Below are 18,022 nucleotides of genomic sequence, written 5' to 3' on the forward strand. Positions count from 1 at the left end.
ATATATATATATATATATATATATATATATACATATAAATACAAATAAATAATGAAATCACATTTACATAATTATTCAGACCCTTTACTCAGTACTTTGTTGAAGCATCTTTGGCAGCGATAACAGCCTCAAGTCTTCTTAGGTATGACGCTACATGCTTGGCATACCTGTATTTGGGGAGTTTCTCCCATTCCTCTCTTCGCATCAAGTTCTGTCAAGTTGGATGGGGAGTGTTGCTATACAGCTATTTTCCGGTCTCTCCAGAGATGTTCGATCAGGTTCAAGTCCGAGCTCTTGGCTGGGCCACTCAAGGACATTCAGAGACTTGTCTCGAAGCAACTCCTGCGTTTTCTTGGCTGTGTGCTTAGGGTTGTTGTCTCGTTAGAAGGTGAATCTCCGCCCCGGTCTGAGGTCCTGAGCACTCTAAAGCAGGTTTCCATCAAGGATCTTTCTGCATTTTGCTCTGTTCATCTTTCCCTCGATCCTGACTAGTCTCCCAGTCCCTGCTGCTGAAGAACATCTCCACAGCATGATGCTTCTCTAAAACAGGCTCTCTGCGGGCCCCGGACTGATGCTTTCTCTAAAACAGGCTCGCTGCGGGCCCTGGATTGGGGACCCTCGCTGCCGGCCCCAGAGTGGGGAACCTCGCTGCGGGCCTCAGACTGGGGATCCTCGTTGTGAGCCCTGGACTGGGGACCCTCGTTGGAGGCTTCATGCCATGGATCATCACTGATGGGGGGAGACGTATAGGCAGCCTGGTGCATGGGGCTGCCACAGGGCCCACCAGGCTGGGGAGATAAACAGGAGGCCTGGTTCTGGGAGCACCGGAGACCAAGAGCGCTGAGCTGGCACAATCCGCCCTGGCTGGATGCCCACTCTAGCGTGGCACTTGCGGAGAGCTGGCTCCGAGCACACCGGGCTGTACATGCACACAGGAGACACAGTGCGCTTTACCGCAAAACACTGTGACTGCCCGGTCACTCGCTCCCCCGCGGTAAGCATGGGGAGTTGGCTCAGGTCTATAACCTGATTCTGCCAATCTCCCCGTGTGCCCCCCCCAAAAGTTTTTGGGGCTGCCTCTCGTGCCCGCTTCCATGACTTGCCTCCTAATACCTTCGCCGCTCCTCCTTCGCTGCCTTTAATTCCTCCTTTGGACGGCGATATTCCCCAGCCTGCCTCCGGGGTCTTTTCTTGCCCAGGATTTCCTCCCATGTCCATGAGTCCCTTTCTCCATGCTGCTTGGTCCTTTTGTGTTGGATAGTTCTGTCACGCCCGTCAGAAGAGGTGGACCAAAGCGCAGCGTGGTGAGCATATATTACACTTTTATTTAGAATGTCGCCAACAAAACAAGAAATAACAAACAAACGTGAAGCTACGTAGTGCTCGCAGGCCAACACACATAGTCAACTACCCACAATCGCAGGTGGGAAAAAAGGCCTGCCTAAGTATGCTCCCCAATCAGAGACAGCGATAGATAGCTGCCTCTGATTGGGAACCACACTCGGCCAGAAACAAATAAATAAAGAACATAGAAAGCCCACCCAAATCACTCCATGACCAAACAAATAGAGACATAAGAAGGCTCTCTAAGGTAAGGGCGTGACACTACTACCTTCATTGCAAAACATTGTATTTTAATAAGTTATTTTAATGTATTTCGGTTAGTTTTATCTAAATATTATAACATATAGATGTGCCAAATTATAAATGTTTCACTGTTTTGTTTTTATGAAATACAATACACATGCCGAATAAAAACATCATATAACCCAACTTCTGAAAAAGGTTTCAGGCCAGATATGCTGAAGTGGACTAGGCCCAAGTACCATTAACTGGAACCCAAAGTAATATGATTCTCCGGACTTGGGAAGAGCTCGGCCCTCAAGAAGTCCCCCCGAGTCCAAGTCAATGCCTGGTCCCCTAAGTATCAAACGTAATAGGCCGAACCCACCGTGTTGACTGCGAGGTCTCTTTCTTACAAATCACTCAAATTGATACAATTCCCTGGCCTAATCTAAATGACAGAGTGTTTCTGTTCTACACAGTTTTGCCAGAACGTTCTATAATGTTGCACCCATATGGTTGCACCCACTGAAAGCACCCTGGGCCAGATGTTTGAGGATGACTGAAAGTAATATAAACCTGTCATATGGAACTTGCTGTTGCAGTTGGTGGGTAAATATCCAGAGCCATTGCTTCCTAGGTTTCATTGGTTGATTTTTGGCCTATCACACAGCGGGAGGGACAAAGTTTAAGGAAATCGAACAGTTTTGACAGCAGCTGTCGAAGAACCAGATGGAGTAGATTTTTCTTGGGGGAGAGCAACCTAGCTAACTTTGGACACAACATGCGTTTATTGATCATATCTAGTACCGGTAGCTCTAAACCTAGCTAAATATATGGTCGAGAATAAATGCTTGCTTTCTGCCTCAACTGGTCGAGATGGTCTGTTAGCTTGTAGTAGCTAGGCTAATCTGCTGGCAAATTTCCATATTTTACTGATTCTAGTTTTGTTTCAGGTCTATGGCCTCTCTTCTCAGCTCATACTTTGCAGGCTAGTTAGGTAGCTATAGCTGCATCTGTTGACCACATGTCAATACCCTGTATCTATCTCCTATCTACTTGACTCTCTGTAATGTTAACTGCAAAATAGGTTGCTTTTGCTAGCTATCTCCATGGACCCTCCTAGGAAGTGAGTATTGCCTGCACCCCTACCAGACAGTTTTACACAGAGAAGAAGCCATGGAGACTGGGCAGAATAATTGGTCAAGGAGGCTTTGGATTGATCTAGGTAACCAGACTAGTATGTCAATCCATCAAGTTATCACTGATTCTCAACCCCCCCTCCCACCCTCCCCCACACACACACACACACACACACACACACACACACACACACACACACACACACACACACACACACACACACACACACACACACACACACACACACACACACACACACACACACACCTCTTTGAGTGACAAGAGTGGTGACCCCAATTTATGGAGCAAAACGCATGACCAGCAATCACAGATTTGTGTTTTGGGTGGAAACACATCACCAACAGACCACAAAAACTGGGGTACATCTGATTGCTTCGAAATTACTGTCATGTTTATCGCGTTTTGTTTATCTCTGTTTATCTCTGTGTTTACCTGTTTTTCTTTGTCTCTCTCTCCCCTCTCTCTTTTGCTCTCCCCTTTTTCTATTACACCCTCTCTCTCCCTCCTTTTCTCCATCTCTTCCATTTTCTCTCTCTCCATTCTTCCCTCTCTCCCTTCAGCTTCGCAGGAAGTGGACACACCTGTTGGGGAGGACTCTAATTTTCTCATTAAAGTGGTGAATACAGGAATGGCTGATGGTGTGGTGTGAGTCAAGGCATTAACACCTATGTGTAGGCATTGTCATTTGGTCAGAGATACTTGAGAGATGATGACAGTTTGACTTAACCACAATCATTTAATGTTAGGCTCTGTTGCTCTCTCACTTTGTATTTCTCTCTTGCTTGCTCTCCTCGCTGGGTTTTGTTGGATATGGAAAGTGACAACTGCTGGCTGTATATGCTTATAAAACAGCCTATAAGCTTTAGGGAGCACATGCAACAGCTTTCAGCATGTCTTTTTTTTTATATTGACTGCCTAGGCTATTTCCATATCTCCTCTTATTTGACCCTCTTATTTCATTGTGTCTGCAGGATTACCATGTGGATTGGCCTCTGTTTTCTGAGCTCAAGTTCCATCCGAGGGAAACTAAACCTGAGAACAGTGAGTATGAACAACTTCAATCATTCAACGTAATGATGCAGCAGACATATGGTCAAGAATTCATAGCCTTTATCCCACATAGACTACACACTGTTTGGTTACAACAAAACCTGTTTTAGGCTACCTCTTATATGAGCAGCCAGGCCCAGTGCAGCAAGAGTGTACTTGGCTGATGAAGAGGCCATAGACATGAAGACTGCTGCCTGGTGTAATTAATAAGCCAAAGCAAACATGCACCTCAGTGGCAGTTAGCTCCGTCCCTGCTTGTTTGAGTTCTAATTCATAGAGAGGGACCCAATCACACATAATGATGCCTGCTCCTCCACTGGGCCCCTGACCACCTGCCAGTCTGGTGGAGAGCCAGTCAGGCCTGCCACCACTCCAAGACAGGCCTCATGTTCACTGTGTGTGTGTGCCTGCCTGCCTGCCTGCCTGTCTGCCTGTCTGTCTGTTTTCGCTCTGTCTGTCAGTGTGTTTTGTTTTGGCTATGATTAGAAGTGCATGCTTGTGTGTCTGGCTTAGACATACCTTTCCATATTTCCTCTGTCTGGTCATAGGGGTTTTGCGAACAGTTCGGACAGAGTCAACCTGAATCCACAGGAATTCAATTCACATCACTTCCCAATTTGTTGTATAACTTTTAAGACCGAAGGCTCAGTCCCCCTAGGATTGTATTTTTGGCACTTGGCCATATCTGCTCAGCACTAGCATCATAAAATAACAAAGGTAAATAAAACAAAGGTAAATAATGGTTGCAACAAGTAGTGAATAAAACAATAAGGCAAAGAGCAAATATGTACAGTGTTCTGTTTTTGAACTTTTTTTTGTGTCCACTATTCCTGTAGAAAAAAATGGTGCTTACTTTGCACTTGTGAAAATACATTAAATATGTTGTAAATATTTAATGTATATGTAAGACCCAATACATGTTTGATTTTTGTCCCTTGTAATTCTTTCCTGCTGTTGTTTCAGTGCTGATGTTGAAGGGGAGCAAGAAGCTGGACTTCCTGGTGATCCCTGCAAACTGGGGATCAGGACTAGCAGAACACAACAGAACCAGGTACTACTGACCATGGTCCTGATGATGATGATGGTACTTGGTTATTAATCCCTCACATTGGGGTTGGGAAGTGTGTACGAGATTATTTTACCCCTTCTCCTTGACCTTTGCCCTGTTCAGGTACAGGTTCATGGCGATGGACCGCCCGGGCAGTGACCTTCAGAAAGTATGCGAGAGAAATGGTGACAAGCTAAAGAAACACACAGTACTACAGCTAGGATGTGTCCTGGTGAGACTCGTACTCTACTATCCTCTCCATCATCCATTGCTGCATATCACCATGATTTCACCTACTGCTTGTCCTCCTACAGCTGAATGTCCTTGAGTATATCCATGACAACGAGTATGTCCATGCAGATGGAAAGAAGGCCAACCTAATGCTTGGTCACACAGACCCAAACAAGGTTAGCACTAGCGCTGTCTAAGTACAGTAGGCATGTGTATTGAAGGCATTTCTTGTACTGTGTACAAAACATACATAGACAACCGTTTCAAGTTATCTTAATATTGAGCATTGTTTTAGGCTTCTACTTGTGAGTTATCTACACATACTGTCTGTTTATTATGTGTTGTACATGTGTACCTGTCTTACAGGTACAGCCCAGATGGAGTGCACAAGGAGAACAAGGAAAACCCGAAGAAGGGACACAAACGAACCGTAGAGTACACCAGCATTGATGCTCAAAATGGAGTCGGTAAAGTGTAAATTCAATTTTATGAACATTCATAGTTTCACGTGCCAAAAAAAAGCTATTGTGTTGTGAAAGGTTTCTGGGTAAACATACATTGATTTGTGGACAGTAGAGTTCTCTTGTATTGACTGTATGGCCAATGATCTTGCACGGATGTATCTTGCTGTGTACTGACTGCATTACTGTATCTTTCAGTTGGCGGAGTGCGTGTTTATCAATGCATAATGTAAAGTGAAGCCCCCTTCGTCCCTTGCTTTAAAATCTCCCTCAGTAGTTATCGGAAACACATTAGCTGGAAAATTGCATACATGGTCCTTTTTATTGGACATTGATTCTCCCTGGCCCACATTCCCCCGACACAGACTCCATTTAACAATTCCCTAATTAGCTAAAGTCATAACCTGCATTGTGTATTCATCCCCCATTAATTAAGGCTTTGATGTTTGGTTAGAGAGGGACTGGCCACTGATAACCTCTCGGCTTGCTCAGAGCAGAGGAAGGCGTTAAGGTTCGATACCCTGAACGAGTGTGGAAGGACTGCCTAATCGCTGTGCCACTGTTTCTATCGATGTTGTCGATATGGACCAACACAGACAAGATGTTCATGCAGCGATATTGATGAAGGCAAATATGTCCTTTTTAATATACTTTAGAGAGAGAGAGAGGTTGGTGGGGGGTATGCTGAACTTGTGTTTTTCTGTTGGATGTTCTCTGAATGAAAAGGTGGATGTTGAGCCCATGTATTGTAATCATTGTTTCGCCTATATACATTCAACACAGACACACAGCCACAAAAGAAAATAATACCCAGAAATTATATTTATTTTTTAATGTATTTCTCTGTTTTTTTTGGAAGAAAACATTTTGGGGATGGTAAAACATTTTCAGTGTAAACTTAAATGGCTTAAACCATATACTGTATAAATTATGTAGAATATATACTGGATAGCATAAGAACATGGCATAAGCCATGACAAATTTGCATAATTTAAGGAAATTAGCTTTTAAACTGAAAATGTTTTCTTGGCCCCATGGCAAAATGTGTAGAATTGCAGGAAATGAGTTTCAATGTGGCAACATTTTGTCTCTCTAAAACCATGGCCACCGCCACCGCTGCTGAAAAAAAACACTGATTGAACTTCACAGTTCCAGACAAGCCCATATGTTGCAGGCAGAACTTACTTCATGTTCTCAGTTGTTCGTCTATGGCTGTTCTCATTGTGTATTTGATGTAATACGAGTTTAGATAAGGAATGACGCTTAAATCACAGGACTGGTTCAAACACAGGTCTGTTCTTTTCTATTGAAGTACACCCACTCACACCTAGGACAATTTGTTCTCGTGTCACATACAAGCAGTTGCATATGGTCCTCATTCCAACCCTTCAGTCTAGCCTAAACAGTAGAAGCTGTTGTACAGGTGAATTATTCCTTTGCTTTTATGGCCCATGGGTCATGAATCTTCTACAAACCAAAGTAGGTAGAGAGTATAAGATGAAAATATGTGCTTATGCAGTGATCTTCTTCTAACCACTATTGACATTCATAAGTCATTTTATTACATTTACATTACATTTAAGTCATTTAGCAGACGCTCATATCTAACTCTGTCATTAGGTCTACAGTACACAACTATTGGAATTGGTCAATCAAGAGGCAATTTGGTAAAGTTTCCCATTTTTAACTACAGTTGATAAACAAACCACATTTTTTTTTTATCCCAGGCAGATAAATTGTATATGATAGCTGCTCGTACTTGACCTCTATGTTGTAAGGCAGTTTCTGAGTTTCTTTGGGTCAAATGGCAATTGAAATGCATGCAGATTTTGACGAGGAGCAAGACTACTTTTTGCTCAAGACCCTGTCCTCCCATCTCACCTCTCATCAACCTCACCGGGGAGATGTTGATAGGTTGCAATGATGAGGGTGGAGATTGAACACAGAATGATGCACCGCTGAACTCTGAGCTAATTATCACCTCTTGGAGCGGGATGCTTCGGGAACACAGAAATTCCAACTGAGAGTGCGACGCCATGCTTTAAGAAATCGGAATAACAGCAGGAGATGACAACCCACTACATTGTCACCTAACTCCTCTACGACAAGCCTGGAGTGTGTAGGGCTCTGAAGTTCACCTTCTAAACTGTGTGTGTGTGTGTGTTTGCTCGTTTGCATGCATGCGCACATTTATTGTGTCTGTGCCAGGGTTTCCGTAAGCCGGCTCTTGCCGACCTTTGGCCCCCCAAAAAATTTTTTATTAAAAGCCGATTAAATCAAACTTGCCAACCAAAATGACCGGGAGAAAATATCTATTGCGAGATAATGCCTTTTATTCATTGATGGAAATACCAGTTGAAGTAAATACATGTGACTGTCATGCTTTTCGGGTCGATAGGTTCATTTGCATGATTTAGTGGAATTAAATTGGCCTGTGTGTATTTTCATTAGTCACCATGTATCTTATTTATCCAACACAACTATCACATGCAGAGCCTTTTTTTTGCAGGATTTCTATAAGCCCATTCTTTGCAAGACTTCTAAATGCCATCACATGTTAACAACAGTTTTGGTGCACGATTAAAAATACCTACCATTTGTATGTCTCAACTGGTAATTGAAGCGAGGCTCCCATTCGCCATCCAAGTGCAGGCAAAAGGCTATCATCTTGTCACCCATCACTTTATAATCAGAGCTGGAGGCAGTATGTATTTTGAAAACATACTTAATTGTTTGAAACCTGAATGTTTAATTTCATATTAGGAGACATGTCTTACCTTGCTTCAAAGTAGCCTATTGGGCAAAATCCAACCATGGAAACGTGGAGGCAATTTTCTTATAAAGACTTCATAGGTGGCACTTGAGTTTCAAGTTTGAGGAAGTTTACAATTGATCATTGATTTTACAAATCGTACCATTTCTACCGATCCTACCATTTCTTTCTTTAAAATGATAACAATCTAAATGTTAAAAGTCAACTAATGCAAGATCACCAGCCTCTTCCATATGGACACATTGATACACCGTGATACATTGGCGGCTAAAGAAATGAACACATGGAACTCATAGCCTAAAGGCCAATGCAGCAGTAGAGGCCTAAAACCTCCATTGCTCTTTCACACTGAGGATTTGTGATTATTGACGGGGAGACTGTTGGAAAGATTTTTCAAATGCTCCCTCGACATTATCAGGACAGAGAAACCAGACACATGCTCATTGCTCATGTGGAGCACTCCGAACAAAACTTGAAATAAACCAAAACTTGTTTCTCACAAGTGTAGCAGATTGTGAACTTTGCAAAAACAGTTTCCACTCCGATAATGAGAACGGTAAATTACTAATTAATACATGTTTTACATAATCCCTGTCATTTGGTTACATTAATTTAACGGTATATTTACTCTGGTGAAGTATGTAATGGGGAATCATAAAAATAATAATCAAAGGGCAAACAATTCACACAATTAAATGTGCAAGAATTGGCAGGTGAGAGCTGAGTCATTCCGGAGAGACTTGCCTATATCTTCGCCACACTTCTCCCCTTCTTGTCTCAACATTTTAAATTATACTCAAGACACATTATCTTCACACACATTTTAGATGCTTTTCACCGAGAGCCGCAACTCAATAATCAACTTGGTCTATTGCCATGTTACCGATGTTCAATGGCTAGCTAGTTAGAGGGGTGCGTGCTAATAGCGTTTTAATTGGTGACGTCACTCGCTCTGAGACCTTGAAGAAGTTGTTCCCCTTGCTCTGCAAGGGCTGTGGCGTTTGTGGAGCGATGGGTAACGATGCTCCGAAGGTGGCTGTTGTCGATGTGTGCAGAGGGTCCCTGGTTCGAGACCAGGTAGGGGCGAGGAGAGGGACGGAAGCTATACTGTTACACATGCGCGCTGCCCATATTGAAGGCTTCCCAAATAGGCATGAGCTTGTGATTGGAAACCATCCATTTTTATTTTAAAGAAGCTAATGATCCTCGATTCCTCTGTGGCTAAGTCATGCTTTCTGGTGAAGTATTTTCAATGATTTTATTTAATTCTGTGTAGGCAGGAGTAATTATATAATTATGGCAAATGTATTTTCATTTACTTCCCTATTTGACCCACTGCTATGCTATTTCTCCCCTGTTCTGTTGGTTTTCATATCAACTTTATTTTGATGTCCAGAAGCCAAAGGCACAATCCTAGTCATATTAGCAACCCATTCTAAGTGTTGCGTCTTTAGATTCCCCCTCTTTCTAAATTTCTGACAGAGATTTGTCATGTCTGTCACATAAGGAACCGCTTTCAGGTGCGCAGTTTAGAATGGCGTTTTCCCATGTGTAGTGTTTAGAATGGCGTTTTCCCACGTGTAGTGTTTAGAATGGCGTTTTCCCATGTGTAGTGTTTAGAATGGCGTTTTCCCATGTGTAGTGTTTAGAATGGCGTTTTCCCATGTGTAGTGTTTAGAATGGCGTTTTCCCATGTATAGTGTTTAGAATGGCGTTTTCTCATGTGCAGTGTTTAGAATGGCGTTTTCCCATGTGTAGTGTTTAGAATGGCGTTTTCCCATGTATAGTGTTTAGAATGGCGTATTCCCATGTGTAGTGTTTAAAATGGCGTTTTCCCATGTGTAGTGTTTAGAATGGCGTTTTCCCATGTGTAGTGTTTAGAATGGCGTTTTCCCATGTGTAGTGTTTAGAATGGCGTTTTCCCATGTGTAGTGTTTAGAATGGCGTTTTCCCATGTGTAGTGTTTAGAATGGCGTTTTCCCATGTGTAGTGTTTAGAATGGCGTTTTCCCATGTGTAGTGTTTAGAATGGTGTTTTCCCATGTGTAGTGTTTAGAATGGCGTTTTCCCATGTGTAGTGTTTAGAATAGTGTTTTCTTGCAAATTGCATTTTGGCAAATGTTTGAAAATGATGTTTTATTGGCTGCTTCGTTACATGAGTTGTGTGTTCTGTTTAAATGCATTACCATAATCTTAATGTGATTTCTGTCATTCTGAGCACGGTGGGTGGACTCTTATGCACCCAATGCATATTTGTCCGGTACATTTCTGAAATGGCTGGTAATTGAAAATCTTCCTGGCCACATTGTCCGGGCGTCACATTTTCCTAACTGAAAAACCATGGTCTGTGCATCTATTGTGTGTGTGCGTGAGAGAGCTGTGTGTATCCTGCCCCCCCCCTCCCCCCCTCGTTAGGGAAAGATGCATAACTACACTACCAAACAGCAAAGTGAATGCCATTGTGAACAGGGACAATATGTCCAAAGAACTCACACAGGCAGGCTTAACATATTTATAATTGTTAATCTATTATTTTGCTTTTGGAGTTGGAGCAGTTTTAGTGCTGGTGTCACTGGCTCTCAGTATCAATGAGGCTTTATATATAATTGTTTACAACAATGGCTTGATTAGATGTGGCAGCAACAAATATACTCGAAAGCTGACCTATGCACTTATGTACTTTTACATCTTGCACTCTTAAGATAATGCATCCAATAAATTATTTAAACAATCGGTTTAATCACAGAAATGAAGGCAACAGAGGCGGCAGCAGTGGCAACAACCAACCAATATCTGACTACCACCAACAACACCAACCAACATCTGACTACAACCAACAACACCAACCAACATCTGACTACAACCAACAACACCAACCAACATCTGACTACAACCAACAACACCAACCAACATCTGACTACAACCAACAACACCAACCAACATCTGACTACAACCAACAACACCAACCAACATCTGACTACAACCAACAACACCAACCAACAACCAACATCTGACTACAACCAACAACACCAACCAACAACCAACCAACATCTGACTACAACCAACAACACCAACCAACAACCAACCAACATCTGACTACAACCAACAACACCAACCAACAACCAACCAACATCTGACTACAACCAACAACACCAACCAACAACCAACCAACATCTGACTACAACCAACAACACCAACCAACATCTGACTACAACCAACAACACCAACCAACAACCAACCAACATCTGACTACAACCAACAACACCAACCAACAACCAACCAACATCTGACTACAACCAACAACACCAACCAACAACCAACCAACATCTGACTACAACCAACAACACCAACCAACAACCAACCAACATCTGACTACAACCAACAACAACCAACCAACATCTGACTACAACCAACAACACCAACCAACATCTGACTACAACCAACAACACCAACCAACATCTGACTACAACCAACAACACCAACCAACATCTGACTACAACCAACAACACCAACCAACAACCAACCAACATCTGACTACAACCAACAACAACCAACCAACATCTGACTACAACCAACAACACCAACCAACATCTGACTACAACCAACAACACCAACCAACATCTGACTACAACCAACAACACCAACCAACATCTGACTACAACCAACAACACCAACCAACATCTGACTACAACCAACAACAACCAACCAACATCTGACTACAACCAACAACAACCAACCAACATCTGACTACAACCAACAACACCAACCAACATCTGACTACAACCAACAACACCAACCAACATCTGACTACAACCAACAACACCAACCAACATCTGACTACAACCAACATCTGACTACAACCAACAACACCAACCAACATCTGACTACAACCAACAACACCAACCAACATCTGACTACAACCAACAACACCAACCAACATCTGACTACAACCAACAACACCAACCAACATCTGACTACAACCAACAACACCAACCAACATCTGACTACAACCAACAACACCAACCAACATCTGACTACAACCAACAACACCAACCAACATCTGACTACAACCAACAACACCAACCAACATCTGACTACAACCAACATCTGACTACAACCAACAACACCAACCAACAACCAACCAACATCTGACTACAACCAACAACACCAACCAACTAACAACCAACATCTGACTACAACCAACAACACCAACCAACTAACAACCAACATCTGACTACAACCAACAACACCAACCAACAACCAACCAACATCTGACTACAACCAACAACACCAACCAACAACCAACCAACATCTGACTACAACCAACAACACCAACCAACTAACAACCAACATCTGACTACAACCAACAACACCAACCAACTAACAACCAACATCTGACTACAACCAACAACACCAACCAACTAACAACCAACATCTGACTACAACCAACAACACCAACCAACAACCAACCAACATCTGACTACAACCGACAACACCAAACAACTAACAACCAACATCTGACTACAACCAACAACACCAACCAACAACCAACCAACATCTGACTACAACCAACAACACCAACCAACTAACAACCAACATCTGACTACAACCAACAACACCAACCAAATAACAACCAACATCTGACTACAACCAACAACACCAACCAACTAACAACCAACATCTGACTACAACCAACAACACCAACCAACTAACAACCAACATCTGACTACAACCAACAACACCAACCAACAACCAACCAACATCTGACTACAACCAACAACACCAACCAACTAACAACCAACATCTGACTACAACCAACAACACCAACCAACAACCAACCAACATCTGACTACAACCAACAACACCAACCAACAACCAACCAACATCTGACTACAACCAACAACACCAACCAACTAACAACCAACATCTGACTACAACCAACAACACCAACCAACAACCAACCAACATCTGACTACAACCAACAACACCAACCAACAACCAACCAACATCTGACTACAACCAACAACACCAACCAACTAACAACCAACATCTGACTACAACCAACAACACCAACCAACTAACAACCAACATCTGACTACAACCAACAACACCAACCAACAACATCTGACTACAACCAACAACACCAACCAACTAACAACCAACACCTGCAATGTCCGTCTCAATGCAAGCCAGTAGTGCTGGCCTGCTGGGTGCTGCTGCCTGGAGGACACTCTTGTAGCACTGGCTGGGATCAATGCTATCCATGGATCTGGCTCAAGATTTCTTCCTCTGATGAAGCCAGTCGATAGGTAATTTCTCCAGAGATGTGAGGCCGTTACAGTATTGAGTTGCTAAAACTCCCCGGGCTCGACCCCTCACATGGACTCATTTCAGACATATTGATGAACTCAACACAGTTTTTCATAAAGACACGGGCTCAGTGCAGGGTTTGTCCACTTTTCATTCAAACTAGATGGAAGGCATTGTTTACAATGACGTCCAGAGATGAATGCCTAGCCATCAGTATTTAGATGACTCCCCAGTGCACAGCACCCAGTCGACTGGCTCTGACATCTGTGTGTGTGTGTGTGTTTTACTGCCTGAGAGAGGGATCAAGTGTGTGAGTGTATTTTTAGGTAATGCAGCGGGCATCTGGATCATGTCAGAGGCCACAAGGATCCAGTTTCCTGGAACGGGCCAGAACGGAAGTAATCTGACCAAACAAGTCAGCCCTCCCCTCAGAAAGCCCTGTTTGTCTGCGGAGCATGTTGCAGAAGGCTTCCGACGAAACGTGTTCGTATGTTCTGACCTCTGCGTCTAAGAAAATACATTAAAATGTAAAGAATATTCCAGTGAGTGCAGGTTTTGTCTTTCTTTAAGTATATGGGTTTTGAATCCTGCACCCAAATACTTTTTGTTGCTACAAACATTTGAGCTGAGCACACAAATTTCTCTTCCTATGTCTGCAGAGTAGGACATAGATCGAAGAAAATGTAAAGACTAACACTAGCTGCGAAAACAAAACACGCCTGTCATTGTCATACCCTCTCTTTTAACATATTGTGTTTTTTCCTCTGAACACATCCTGTCAATTAAAGCTGTTTTTATCCTCCTAGACCAGGTTCTGATCTTCTACCTCCCGCCCCTCTCTTTTTGGCTCTCTCTCTCCCCCTCTCAGAAGCTCCATCTAGACGTGGGAACCTGGAGGTGTTGTGCTTCTGTTTGCTCCACTGGCTGTTTTGGGCGCTGCCCTGGGAGGCCAAGGCCAGGTACTAAGCAAACACTCTTTCCTCTCTCTGGTTCCTTCTCCTCCATCTCCCTATTAAACCATTGTTTCCCCTCTCTCCCTCTGTATTTCATGCCTGTTTTTCTCTCTCTAGACTCATGTGTAATCTACCTGGCTCGGTGCAGCAGCTGTCTGTGGGTGGAGCTTCCACATGTTAGTGAGAAGGCCTACAGTGGCTTGCACAACTATTCACCCACCTTGGCATTTTTCCTATTTTGTTGCCTTACAACCTGGAATAAAATATACATTTTGTGGGTCTGTACCATTTGATTTACACAACATGCCTACCACTTTGAATATGCAAAATATTTTGTATTGTGAAACAGACAAGAAATAAGACTAAAAAACAAAACTTGAGCGTGCATAACTATTCAACCCCCTCATGGTCTAAACTTGGTAGAGACACTTTTTCCAGCAATTACAGCTGCAAGTCTCTTGGGGCATGTCTCTATAAGCTTGGCACTTCTAGCCACTGGGATTTCTGCCCATTCTTCAAGGCAAAACTGTTCCAGCTCCTTCAAGTTGGATGGGTTCCGCTGGTGTACAGCAATCTTTAAGTCATACCACAGAATTGGATTGAGGTCTGGGCCATTTCAAGACATTTAAATAGTTCTGCATAAACCACTTGAGTGTTACTTTAGCAGTATGCTTAGGGTCAGTATCCTGCTGGAAGGTGAACCTCCTTCCCAGTCTCAAATCTCTGGAAGACTGAAACAGCTTACCTCAACAATTTCCCTGTATTTAGCGCCATCCATCATTCTATCAATTCTGTCCAGTTTCCCAGTCCCTGCTGCTGGAAAACATCCCCACAGCTTGATGCTGCCACCACCATGCTTCACTGGGGATGGTCTTCTCGGGGGGATGAGAGGTGTTGGTTTTGCGCCAGACATAGCATTATCCTTGATGGACAAAAAGCTACATTTCAGTCTCTTCGGACCAGAGTACCTTCTTCCATATGTTTGGGGAGTCTCCCACATGCCTTTTGGCGAACACCAAACGTGATTGCTTATTCCTTTCTGGCATTCTCCCATAAAGCCCAGCTCTGTGGAGTGTACAGCTTAAAGTGGTTCTATGGACAGATACTCCAATCTCTGCTGTGGAGCATTGAAGCTCCTTCATGTTTATATTTGGTACTTTGTTTCCTCTCTGATTAATGCCCTCCTTGCCTGGTCTGTGAGTTTTGGTGGGCGGCCCTCTCTTGGCAGGTTTGTTGTGGTGCCATATTCTTTAAAATAATGGATTTAATGGTGCTCCGTGGGATGTTAAAAGTTCTGGATAATTTTTTAGAACTCAACCCTGATCGGTACTTCTCCACAACTTTATCCCTGACCTGTTTGGAGAGCTCCTTTGTCTTCATGGTGCTGCTTGCTTGGTGGTGCGCCTTGCTTCGTGGTGCTGCAGACTCTGGGGCCTTTCAGAAAAGGCGTAAATATACTGAGATCATGTGACAGAACATGTGACACTTAGATTGCACACAGGTAGACTTTAGTTAACTAATTATGTGACTTCTGAAGGTAATTGGTTTCACCAGATCTTATTTAAGGGCTTCAAAGCAAAGGGGGTGAATACATATGCACGCACCACTTTCAGTGGTCCCCCCCTCCGCACCCCCCCCCCCCAGTTTCCCAGGTGTCAGTGAAACACTTGATCAATCTTTCAAAACCCCATCCTATGAATCCAATCCTACAACTCCAGGATCCATCCCAGAGAGACTCGGGTGTTCTGTTGTCTGTTATCTCTGGTCCTGTAAAGAGAGGTCACGTCTCAATGAGGTGACGTCTCTGTGTGATGTGATATGGTGGTAACTGTCTGACTGAGCTGATTCTCTGCAACTCCTCCAGAGGCAGGGCCCGGCTGGCCACCACAGATAAGGCTCAGGACATGCATCAACCCTATTATATAGTGTGATACACACTCACCACCTTGTGTGTACACTCTAGGTAGCGGGACGTGTTACAGTAAGAGGTGAAAGTCATCTGATTGTTTCTGTGTACTGAAACACACATCACCAGGGGTGTGTCTGTGTAATTGGTAGTTATAGCCCTTGTTTATCAAAAATCTATGATAAGAGACACTGAGTGGGACTGTGAAGCATATTGTTATTTTTTCTCTTTCTCTCTCCTCTTCCCCGCTCCCTCTCAGATGAGTTGACCAGGTGCATGCTCCATGTCAAAGTTATGGGGTATAAGCAACGTCCAGATTACCAGAAGCTGAGAAAGCTGCTGTCCGAGGGGGGACAGAGAGCGAGCAGAGGCCAGAGAAGGCTGGACCTGTCTGGGCTATGAGGATAGGTGTCACATAGTTTCTCCACCAGAGGGTCTGATGGCACAGCCACGGGCAAGGTGAGAGAATCTGAGAGATTACCTTAACACTTGCATTGAAGTTGTTCATGTATCAATCATTCACATGCATATCCAGATCTACCCCCAAATGTAAGTGGTCTAGGGCTTACTCAAAGTTAGAAAATCAGGACCTAACATACCCGCAGTACCTGAAGTAAAGTATCAGGACCTAACATATATACGTACATATATACATATGTGTGTGTGTGTGTGTGTGTGTGTGTGTGTGTGTGTGTGTGTGTGTGTGTGTGTGTGTGTGTGTGTGTGTGTGTGTGTGTGTGTGTGTGTGTGTGTGTGTGTGTGTGTGTGTGTGTGTGTGTGGATGTATTCCAAGCCCTACCTTCAAGGCACAGTCATCTTAGTATATGTAAACTTCTGACCCACTGGAATTGTAATACATTGAATTATAAGTGAAATAATCTGTCTGTAAACATTTGTTGGGAAAATAGCTTGTGTCATGCACAAAGTAGATTTGCCAAAACTATAGTTTGTTAAACAAGAAATTTGTGGAGTGGTTGAAAAACAAGTTTTAATGACTCCAACCTCAGTGTATGCAAACTTCCGACTTCAACTGTATATATATAGTCCAGTCTGAAGTTTACATACACTGAGGTTGGAGTCATTAAAACTTGTTTTTCAACCACTCCACAAATTTCTTGTTAACAAACTATAGTTTTGGCAAGTCGGTTAGGACATCTACTTTGTGTATGACACAAGCAATTTTCCCAACAATTGTTTACAGACAGATTATTTCACATATAATTCAATGTATTACAATTCCAGTGAGTCAGAAGATTACATATGCTAAGATGACTGTGCCTTTAAACAGCTTGGAACATTCCAGAAAATGATATAATGGCGTTAGAAGATTCTGAAAGGCTAATTGATATAATTTGAGTCAGTTGGAGGTGTACCTGTGGATGTATTTCAAGCCCTACCTTCAAACTCAGTGCCTCTTTGCTTGACATCATGGGAAAATCAAAAGATATCAGCCAATACCTTAGAATAAAAATCGTAGACCTCCACAAGTCTGGTTCATCCTTGGGAGCAATTTCCAAATGCCTGAAGGTACTACGTCCATCTGTACAAACAACAGTACGCAAAT

The 18,022-nt window shown here is 43.1% G+C and overlaps 1 protein-coding gene across 1 annotated transcript; it reads left to right on the top strand.

The window, feature by feature from the left end:
• The first annotated feature begins 868 nt into the window (after positions 1-868).
• Positions 869-14,733, top strand: LOC124038727 (serine/threonine-protein kinase VRK1-like). Its single transcript, XM_046354807.1, has 10 exons — positions 869-994; positions 2,690-2,790; positions 3,283-3,343; positions 3,699-3,768; positions 4,741-4,828; positions 4,949-5,057; positions 5,140-5,245; positions 5,404-5,523; positions 14,471-14,558; positions 14,670-14,733. Exons 1-10 carry the CDS (start codon positions 869-871, stop codon positions 14,731-14,733), a joined length of 933 nt encoding a protein of 310 aa, XP_046210763.1.
• The last annotated feature ends 3,289 nt before the right edge of the window (positions 14,734-18,022 follow it).

The sequence above is a fragment of the Oncorhynchus gorbuscha genome, linkage group LG06, assembly GCF_021184085.1.
Source record: "Oncorhynchus gorbuscha isolate QuinsamMale2020 ecotype Even-year linkage group LG06, OgorEven_v1.0, whole genome shotgun sequence".
NCBI lineage: Eukaryota > Metazoa > Chordata > Actinopteri > Salmoniformes > Salmonidae > Oncorhynchus > Oncorhynchus gorbuscha.